The 11,509-nt window shown below is 29.8% G+C and overlaps 1 protein-coding gene across 4 annotated transcripts in view; it reads right to left on the minus strand.

Moving 5' to 3' along the window:
* Window positions 1-9,485, minus strand: part of LOC112684207 (forkhead box protein D2-like) — a 15,570-nt gene extending 6,085 nt beyond the window's left edge. For 2 of the 4 annotated variants that reach the window (XM_025555589.1, XM_025555598.1), the window contains exons 1-4: window positions 8,781-9,484; window positions 3,948-4,032; window positions 2,271-2,415; window positions 1,839-2,203 (exon numbers count right to left, since the gene is read on the minus strand). In XM_025555589.1, the coding sequence (XP_025411374.1) occupies window positions 1,839-2,203; window positions 2,271-2,415; window positions 3,948-4,032; window positions 8,781-8,870 (685 nt within the window). In that variant the 5' untranslated portion in view covers window positions 8,871-9,484. Of the gene's footprint in view, window positions 1-1,838; window positions 2,204-2,270; window positions 2,416-3,947; window positions 4,033-8,780 lie in introns of all 4 variants that reach the window. The other 2 variants (XM_025555605.1, XM_025555613.1) reach the window with 2 other exon arrangements.
* Window positions 9,486-11,509: the final 2,024 nt, after the last annotated feature.

Raw genomic sequence — 11,509 nt, forward strand, 5'->3', positions numbered from 1 at the left:
TATATATATATATATATATATATATATATATATATATATATATATATTATTAGTTAAAAACAAAGTGCTTATGAAGCGGGCAATTCAAATTTTTTCCTGGATTATAATATTAGGTCTAATAATAATAAATAAAACATAATGACATTATTGAAACGTAATGAATTTCGTGTTTTGGTGAGCTAAGCGCAACGTACGCGTACAAATCTTTATCATATATTTTCAATAGTGCTATAACAGCAGTTTTCATATATTGTTACAATCATCAGCTGTCGTTTCAATGTAAAAACAAACAAAACAACATCATGCAATTTTTAATCTTTATCGCTCGTAATCAAAACTAGTTTGGAAATTATAAGTTTTGGTAAAAATTAATGCTGAACATATTAGCATTAGATATACTTCTAAAATGTACTACAGATTAATATAGGTACATAACATCTATGTATCTTATACGTGTACATTTTCTATAACAAGACAAGGTATACGATGTTTAATGAAACTAACAAAATATTTATAATATTTTAATTTGATTGTAATTTAGTGTACTTATACATGCGTCAAAATTATATGAGTTAATCGGTATGTATATTATTAGCATCTATATAACTTAAATATGACTTTATGGATACCAAATAATGTAGTTCATAAATAATTTAATTCAAGAATATTCGATCAAATAAATATTGAAGTCATTACGGATGAAAATTATGGATTGCAATGAATATTAAATAAAATTTTAAATCAACTCATAATAAAATCCAAAATTTTATAAAAATATCATATGTTATATCAAACATTTGAAACTAAGAATTCAATATGTTATTATTTACACTCTTATTTTAGTTTATTAACATTAGTTTGATCCTTTTTTTTTAATTGGTAATACGTTTTTAGAAGTACTTATATGTAATATAATAATCATTTTTAATTGTTATCATTTGGGATTATACGTATGTCTCTATTCCCTGGATCTATTTTTTTATTATCATTTGAACTTTGAAAATATATAAAACTAAAAACAAAATGCCTGTATTATGTAGGTTAAAATTTGACGAGACATCAATGAAACATAGAATATTACGAAACATTACGAACATTATTCTTGGAATCATTTTTTTTTTTTACATGAAACTAATGTTCAAATGTATATATAGTTAAAAAAATAAAAAAACATAATATAATATTGTATAAATTAAGTAATATCCAATTTAACTTGTTTAAAAAATACTAACCTAACATGTATATTATATATATTAACCTAATATAACATCTGTAACGAATAATACAATTGAATACCGAAATATAACGAATTTAGTTTTATAATCTAGAAATAATGTGTTTATATCTAAATTATATGTACATACGTAATGTATATGTTTAAGATACAATATTATTAACGTTTTTATTATAAATAATGTATGTTTATGGGTTAATAAAATTTCAAGTGATTAATAATAAAAATAAATACTATTAATTTGTGTAGGTTATGTCAAAACCTATTATATAATGTCCATAGATATTTACTCATAAACTAATACTATCAGAAAATCTTTAAAAATTTTAATTTAAATGCCAATAAATTAATCTTTTATGATAACATTTTGTTCTTAATATATCATGTTTACATGAAGTGTTTTATACTTAATTCATAACCATTTCAATATAGTTCATTTTATGTTATTACTGATCATTTAATTTGATTTAATAATAATTTAATCAATGTCCTTACTTAAATGAAAAAAATTTTGATAGTTTGAATTTACTAAATTATATATTTATGTTGAATAATATTGATTCTATAACTTAACAAATTAAAACAATGTACTATTATTACGTACCTAAAGTCCAATAGTTGCCTTTTCTATCACCACCGCCATCTCTAGGTATTTTGACAAAACACTCGTTCAGAGACAAATTGTGTCTTATTGAATTCTGCCAACCTTTTTTATTCTTTTCGAAGTATGGAAACTTAGCCGTGATGTACTTATAAATTTCTGATAACGTGACTCGTTTGTATGGCGAGTGTTCAATGGCCATCGAGATCAGAGCTACGTACGAGTAGGGTGGTTTCGCGGGCAAAGTCGCAGTACTAGGCTGCTGTGATTGCTGTTGGTCAGTTGATGTCGGTGACCGTTCCTCAGGTGACCCCAATGAAGTAACCGTATTGCTAGTAACGTCACCCGTATGTACGACACCATTATTTCTAAACATATATTTAATCAAACATTATCTTTAACTGAAAATTGTATTATTAGTATTAAGATTTATACTGTAATTCGGTGTTCGTTGGATAAATTGACAAAGGCACCAACTCCGTGGTAGATGGCTCGTGCATAGAAATATGATGAGATTCTTGAAAGTAGTTAGGTCGCTTGTCCTCACTGGTATTGTTAGCGTTTATATCTGTATCATCACCTGAGTTGGAATAAAATATTACTTTTACACGCAAAATTATTGAACTATAATATAGGTACTTGGAATTTGTAAACATTAGATCCATTATGTTTTCACAAGTTTAATATTATCTATAGAATTATTTTTTTATTCCTAAGTAAATTTTAAATCAACCATAAATATTATCGTCCAAATAATTTTAGTAATGAGTTAAGAGAAATAACTTATGATTGAAATTTAAACTAACCAGATTTAATGTATTATATACATACTCGTTCAGCATATAAATCAAAACGTGTTTAAAAATTTTTTTTGGGTCTAGTGAAATATTATTTATTGCAAAATTACTGTATTTTTTTGACTTATAATGCATTATAACTACAAACCTTATGATAACAAACGACCGAAAACGGACAATAAACGAAACAGATTTTAAAAGGGTTCTTTCGATTTTATGTCGTAAAATCTAGGTATATAAAATATTTTTTTTAAAACAAAAAGTATACATAAATATTAAATAACTACCTATACGTTATATTATGAAAATTAGTAGGTAACATATAATATACATTGATCTAGTCATAGAAAGTTCAAATTGTGTATTATTATTCATAATGCATTTTTAATTAGTCGTATAAAATAATAAATATTATATTTATGAAAATTGATAATGGAAATTATATGCTTTACTGCAGCAGTAAAGATGAATATACAGTTCAACATCTATATAATACTACTTTTTAAAATAAGTTAATGTAAATTTAGAATAAAAACATGTTATACATCTTAATATCCTAATTATGTCTTTAAATATTTTGTAGTAATTATTAGGTTTTTTTTTGTGGTAGGCATTTGTAATACCGATTTAAAATTTTTAAAAATTAACCCGTGAGTGGTGATTGGCGACGTGTCCACTCAATTCAAAGAACTAGTTGTGGCGTTTAACAGATCATTAAAATGGTTCTTGTTAAGTACACGTCTCTCCCGTCTCCTCTAGATCCAACTACTGGTACCTCCACCCCCTCTGAGTTATGATTGAAACGTGACGAAACTGCCATTTCTGGGCCACCTCTCTTCTATAAGTCTGTGACACATTATTCTAAACTACTATACGAAAAAATAAAAATTATTAAATAAAAACTTTTTTTAACCGCACCCATTCACTCGGGTCACTCACGTTTACATATAAAAACTAAAACTAAAACAGAAACCTATTCAGGCGAACATTACCCATGATTTCACTCACAAATGTAACTTGTTAAGGATAAATTATGAATATTTTTTACTGTTTAGGGCATCTTTATATTTGTTTTCAAATCCATTTTTTTATTTAACATTAAAAATATTAGCCAGTATGAATTTATTGGTAGAATTGTCACAATGAAATAAGCGTGTTATGATCTAGAATAATAGGCGACCATATTATACAATCAAAATTATTATTCTCCAGTTTCATAATTTTATATTATTAAGGAATTGTTTTACATTTATTCTGGTATATTAAAGTATAACTAAATAACTAAATATTTTATTTATAAATAAGTAAATCTTACTTTGCATCGAAGTGTTTGGTTCAGTGTTGTAAAAACAATCATCTTGAACATCTTGAAGATACGTATTCTCGGGTTTTATATTATTCTGAAATATATATTTATTATAATATTTTTTTTTTTTTACAATTAATACAAATAAATGTTAGTATATGTTAGTAAGTTATGTTAATTATTTGTTTTAAATACATATTTTAATTAAGAATTCGATAAGCTCTTGAAATATTTTGTTTAAACATTGTACAATAGATAATAATTTGAGAATTAAATTATTGAAACTGACTTCTGACAAGTGTATTATTAATTAACACACAGACAATTAGACATTAGTCATAACATTTTTTTACCAAAAGATAAATGTTCATAAACAGCATTTTACTATAAATATGTATACATTTATACATATAGAAAGAGATAACATAATATACAAATTAATTAATACAGTACTCAGTGAAAACCGATTTTATAAGTTAAGTAAATAAGTAAATATATTAAATTTATTATAAGTGTATTTAACTATAAGTACATTTAAAGTAAATCTATAATTACTTTAATTAATTTAATTTTTTTATTGACTCATTTGGTATTATTCAATTAGGCTTAAATAATAAATATAAAATAATCACAATCAAAACAATATTAATTTTTAATAGGTAGAGGTTAGATTAAGCAAACAATTGATTTTTAATATAAATATACGATACAAAATTGTTTATAAGACTACGTAAAAGAATAATAAGTTTTTACCTTCCTGGTTGAACGACTCGACACATTACTCTGTATTAAAAAAGTAATTCAATCGTGTTTTGAAATATGCCACAACATTTTAATAATATTTTATCATATATTAGATTTGTAGATATTATAATTATAATTAATATTTAATTTAATTTACATTTAAATAGAAATACATAAATACAAATTTAATTAAAAATGTTTTTTTAATTTATATTCAGTTTTTGATTTGATATTTGAACTCACATCAACAATAATGCAGGAAAATCGAATATTATTAGTTTAATAAATCAATTTATTTATTTTTTTAATTAACTGAAAATACTATATAACAGAAAAGTTATTTAAATTTAAAAATAGTTCAAATTTTATTTTTATTTTATTAAATAGCTTTTATACCAATTATAATTATAATAAATGACATTTTTTTATTATTATTAAAATGTATTAGAGTATTATTTTATAGAGATATTTATTTATATAATGTAATATAAACGTTTTTATAAAACGTTTTTATATATAACAGCTTAATTTTTTTAAACATAATTGGCGAAGGCTCTCTTAACAATATTACACAACATAAATGTTTGCCATTAGTTGTTAGTAATAATGTTTGTATAATTTGAAATTTGTATAAACAACATGATCAAACTTTAGCTTTAATATTATCATTTTTTAGATCCGGTTACTGAGTACGTATTGTGGTACGATCTTTTTTGTAATCGAAAATAAACACAATATCAACTAAATATATGATATTAATGAAAACATACATACACAATATACTTATATAGTTATGTATTCTCACTCCAAGTACCTTAAACTTAACATTAAAACAAAAACAAATGATTTACTATGTTTAGGATTTCAATCATCTTGAAATAGTTATATAATAATTACAATAAGTTTTCAAAACAAAATTCAAAATAAAATAAAAATTTCACCCAAAAATAAAATAATGAAAACTTATTAATTACTTAAGTTAACTTAATTTTCTTAAAAAAAATGTATACGTTTATTCCAAACACTGTTTTTGAACATTGCAATTAATAACACAAATTGACTTAAATTATTTTAAAAATGTACCTAATTATTAAGGTACAAATACAAACCATCATTTAAATGTTGGAATAATAAATATTGAGGTAAAAATAATAAACATAATAAAGTAACAATATACATTAAAATCGCAAATATATTTATGGCTTTCACTATTTCGCCCAACATAAATCCTTAAAATGTTTTTTTATGATTTTTATTTTTTTTTGCAACTAAAATTTACTATAGATACATTATTGATATTTGCAGAGGTAAAAATTAATATTATTACACAATTATTACGAAAAATACAATTTTAATACCATACCTAAAATATATATAAGGTATCCAAATCCAAATTTTTAGTAGGTATATCTATATATATATATGTATTCAACCATGACTAAGATACATATTTGCATAATTTAATTAATCCTTATCAGATGATTATTTGAAAAAGTTTAGTAATAAATTACTTAGCATTCAATCCATTTAGAGATTTTATTTTATAACTTTGTACAAGGTGTATAAAAACATTAGAATATTTCTTTGAAAAATTATACAATTGTACCTATGATGCATTTTTTACAAATGCTTAAAAAGGAACACTTTTATTATAACTTTAGTAATTATTAAAGTATTAATAATTTTATTATTACACATTTATAATCGTTCTATAACCGTTGTATTTTATATAATTGGTTAACAATATATATAAATATTTGATTATTTGATTTAATTTTAACTGGTGCATATTACTAATTATGATTTTAAATAGTTAATATTTCTTATTATTAAAGGTCAGATAGTGCTTTAAATGAATATTATATTTGTAATTGATAAATAAAAAAAGCTATATTTATATATATATATATATATATATATATATTTATATACGAGGTGTATAGGTAATTTAAAAGTTCTAATAATTTTTGCATTACAATAATGTAAATTTAGCTTTTATTTAGGTCATAGGTTATAACTTGTATTTTTGGAACAGTAGAATACAATGAGATTGAACGTTAAAAAAGTTTTAAAAAAATTATGGTTGTATCATATCTATGTCACTTACGCTAGCCAGCTAGGGTATGAATTTTCAGAAAATATTGTCGAGCATACGCTATACTGAAAAATTGAAAAAAATTTTTTTATATATATATATAATATAATACTTCTAGCTAACGTATTTAGATAGGACGTTTCGTAATACTGTAATAGACACAATGTGATGATGTCACTGCTGTAATATGAATGTATCGTGTGTCTGAAAAGTTACATTCGCACAGTTAAATTTTTTCAGAGAAACTAAAAATTAAATCAGTTTATGATAATAATAGGTTTATTTGTAAATATTATATACATTTACATGGTGATCAATTACGTGTATAAATGATTAAATTAAATGTATGCATCACTCATATTATCAGTTCTTCACTTTATTTTTAAGATATTGAATGTAAAAGACCAAAATTTATCGCCCAGAAATATAAACGTTGATATGACTAATTAATAATGTATTAGGTTTTAATAAAACGTGCAGACTATTGAAGTTAAATATAATGTATATTGTAGGATTTATGTAATTCAAACCTCTTTTCACTATTGTACATAATTATAGTTTTCATTGTTTGTGATATTTATATATGTGTACACATATAAGTAGGTATTTTTCTTTAACAATATACATTAATTTGCTGTAATAACTAACTTTATGAACTCAACATAACAAAATGTACCAATATAATTTTGAATATCAATTGTTTATTAGTAATTCTCAATTGTAACTTATATTACTTTATTGGTTATTAATATATTCGTTTAGTTGAAGTTTAACATGAACTACAACAAGTAATATTCTTCTATAAATAAATACAATTTTTGTTGTGCGTTGTATATATTCGTTAGTTAAATACTGAAGCCCTACAGGTGCATTGTGAGTGATAAAAATGATAAAATAAGCAATATGACAACCTAAATATTTTTAGTCAAATTATACGAAACACAAAACCATATCATAATGTATCAAGTGTATTATACACTTTGTATATACCAAAAAACCACGGCAAATATGAACATCAGAGTCCATAAACTGAGCGTTTCAGTCATATAAATGACACATATTCAATGTTGAATTAGATAGAAAAACATAAAATGTACACCTAGGTACGTCTATTTCTTTCGAATTCTTTTTTCCTTTTTCTAATCATTTTCAATGCCAGTTTTTTTTTTTTTTTTTTTTTAATACGGATGAAATTAATAATATTATGTTTTAGAACACGTTCATAGGAAAAGAATCGTCCGTCGTCGGTTGACAACAATATACAGTATGCCTACGACGATACAACTGCAACACTTCATCAGGCAGTCGACAGTTTTGGAACGATATTATAATAGTAATAATATATGCGCGTGTTTAAATAGAATATCGTGTATGTGAACGCGAAGAGTTAATCTACCCAACGAAATTATAATATAAATAACTAGATTATCAATTTAGAGATACCGCACTATAATATGCGTGCAGTAATATTAAAATATTATACCAGCAAAGTGCAAATTTTGAACCCGTGTACATCACGTATTGCAATAAATAGTATTTTACTACGTTGTAAACAAACGGTGGTGAACCGTAGTGAAAAGATAATATATGCGTCCCGGAATCAGTTTTTTGCACGAAAGACAACACGCGACATGTATAACACGTTTACTCGGGTCCATACGTAACGATTAATAAGTGTTCATAAAGGTACTTTTAAGATTTAACACTATCGACTAAAGTCAGTAAGTCTGATAGTACTCGTAGTGCAGATAAAACTAAGTTACCGTCAATCGTCGAACCGACGCTCCCTACGTAAACACCATTTGTTTTTCTAGATACTATTTATTGTACGTAATACATGCAAGGTTACTTTCACGAATGATATACGACGACTTCACGAGGTAGGGACTCTGCCTCCAAGAGCGAAGTGCGCCCTACGGGTATGATAAAAAAAATAGGTATCTACCTCTCTTCTAGCTATGCGCGTGAACGTACGAAGGTCGTATACCGTACGGGCAACTCACTCTGTCTTTCGCGTGCGCGTCGAAGCCGTTGTAGTCGTCCGGCGCTGTCCTCGTGCCGGCCAAATCGCCGGAGCCCGGAAAGTAGCTCATATAAGTACTCCTGGTGACCTGCACCTCGTGGACCTATGGAATCGACGGCCGCCGCCGGTCAACCGCATCAACGGTAGCGCGCCACCAGACAAGATTCGATCGGACGGTGGCGGTGTGTTGGTCGCGCGGGACGCGTGACAAGTGTGCGGCGATGCACCGTTTCGGATACGTTTTTCACGGCACGGTATGTCGCGTACCGCGGTTACGTCGCGGTATACGACGCGATGCACCGGACGGGTCCGAAGCGGTTGAACGCAAACAACGGTGGAAGAAAACCGACGGTGTACAGGCATAAGCGCCTCGTAACGACGACAAGTCCCGCGGACGTTATCGGATCCGTGTTGCTGGTGTCGACGGAGCTGGTGCGGTGTTACTGTCGCGCGCTCGCGCGCGCGCGCGCGCGATGACGTGATGACGCGACTCGAACGCTCCGCGGACGGCTGCCGGTGGACGACGGCGCGCGCGGAACTCGCGGCGGATGCGGGGCGGACGGGAACGGCGCGGCGATGATCTTATTCTCTTCGGGGAAACGCGGCGGCGGACGGACGAGGGCGGAATAACCGTGGTACGGACGTTATCGCGGAGACATCACCAGGGTGAGTGATCGGTAACGCGCGGTCTCCGCGAACGGGCCCGCGCGACGCGGCGCACGTCCGCGCGACCGCACTCATTGGACGAGCGCCCGCGCTGACGTCACCGCCCACCGGACTGGACATTGGCGGCGGCGGCGTCGACGCCCCGGCGGCGGTTCGCGCACGCGACGACCCACCGCTGCCGCGAGTTTCTGAGTCGGCGGAATTATTTGGGCTACGTGCCCGGCCCGGCCCGGCGCGCTGTTCCGTCTCCGACGGGCGCGTCTGCGGCGGACGGCCCTTTTCGCGTTCGCGCGCACATAATATTCAGTCGCGCACGCACTTTTTTCTATTCCTTTGTCCAGTGCCATTATTATTATCGTTGTTGTTGCTGTTCGAACGACGCGCGTGCGACGCCACGAACACCGTTGAGGTTACACCACGCATGGGTCTTTAAATTATATTATTATATTAGTATATTATTTTCGAGTGCACACCAGTTGTGTCCCGTGAACTTGTCCCCGGTCTTAACGCTTAGCGACTAAACATTATTGTGTCACCTTCGAGTTGTACCGGCGTTACTCGGTCACTGTAATCGGGGCCGGCGTTTGGGTTAGGTAAAACGGGGCGTTTGTCCGGGGCTTCGCGATTAAAATGTTCGTTGAAAAATATTTTATGCGAAAATCTTATGAAATGAAACGTGTGGATCTTCTAGCGAATGCGATTTCTAGAGAAATCCGTTGGCGTGTAATAAAAAACCAATTAACAAAACGACAATGTTATATTTAACACGTCATGTATGCACCAACTCACAGTATGGAAATCGGGATGTATGGGATATTGATATGTTTTATTGCACTTCTTAAATTTAATCAGGCACTACCCGATATCGCGTGCAGCTGTCATCGAGTCTGAGTAAATGTTATCGCTTTTGATTGCGGCCTACAACCTATAGGTGACTATTTTTATGGGTAAAATAAGTTTTGCCCGGGGCCTCGCAAAAGGTAACGACGGCCCTGGCTGTAATATCGATGCGCACTCGTGTACCGCCAAGGTTATTGCGAGTTTATGGTTTTCCAAGCTCCGGGATAATATTAACACTAGGGATTTAAAATAAATATTTATAACGTTCGCGTTGATGTCACCTGTTGAAAAGTTATTCTTGCGCCTTTCGCACCACGGTTTAACGTCGTTGTACCTCGTCTATTCGATTGTGTAACCGAAACGATCTACTTAACAATAATAGTCTCACTACATGATCATTACAGATATATATATATATATATGAATGTGATCCAAGATTCTAAGTTTGAACCGATTTTACTGTTTGTCAGTGTCCGGACCGTTCCGAACTAATAAAATAGTGTTCAGCATACACTATCGGACTGAGGAAAACGCATTATGCGATTTATAACATTTGATTTTAATTTCTACGTTTTTTTCCCCTTCTTATAAGCAAATATATGCATGTATATTATATAGATGGAAAAATTCCATGTTTTTTTATATACCCTTAGTCGACGAAATATAAGTAGTGGATTCCTTTCTCGAATTCTATTTAGATTTCGGGCAGAGCGAAATATATTGCTTGCTGGTGCAGGTTTTACATGCGCTGCATTCGTAATACGATGCGCTTTGTGTGCTTTATTCGATTAACACTTTTTGTTAGCCAGTAATTAGGTCAAGAAATTGCTTACAACAGTTTAATATGTATACTTTAGATCTGGAAATCTTAGAGATGTTACAGAAAACGTTTAATAACTTTCCAGTAGTTTTTAAGCAAAACAAACAGTGATAACGTAACATTCTTTCAGTGGACTTCAGTGCTCAAATGTATTTTTAAAATATAATACAACTGCAGTAAACACTGGAGAGGACGATTCTGTCGGAGCCGTCAATAATTTTGATTTATATTTAGGATTATAAGTTTACACATAGTTATAAACTAAATGTTAAAGATAGACAATTAATATTATAACATATATTAACATAATATCTCGTATTAATTCCTCAGTAAAATTTAAATGTAATGACTGTTACGCGATATCATGCAATTAATAATAAGTG

The sequence above is a fragment of the Sipha flava genome, unplaced genomic scaffold (assembly GCF_003268045.1).
Source record: "Sipha flava isolate LNK unplaced genomic scaffold, YSA_version1 104_pilon_pilon, whole genome shotgun sequence".
Lineage (NCBI taxonomy): Eukaryota > Metazoa > Arthropoda > Insecta > Hemiptera > Aphididae > Sipha > Sipha flava.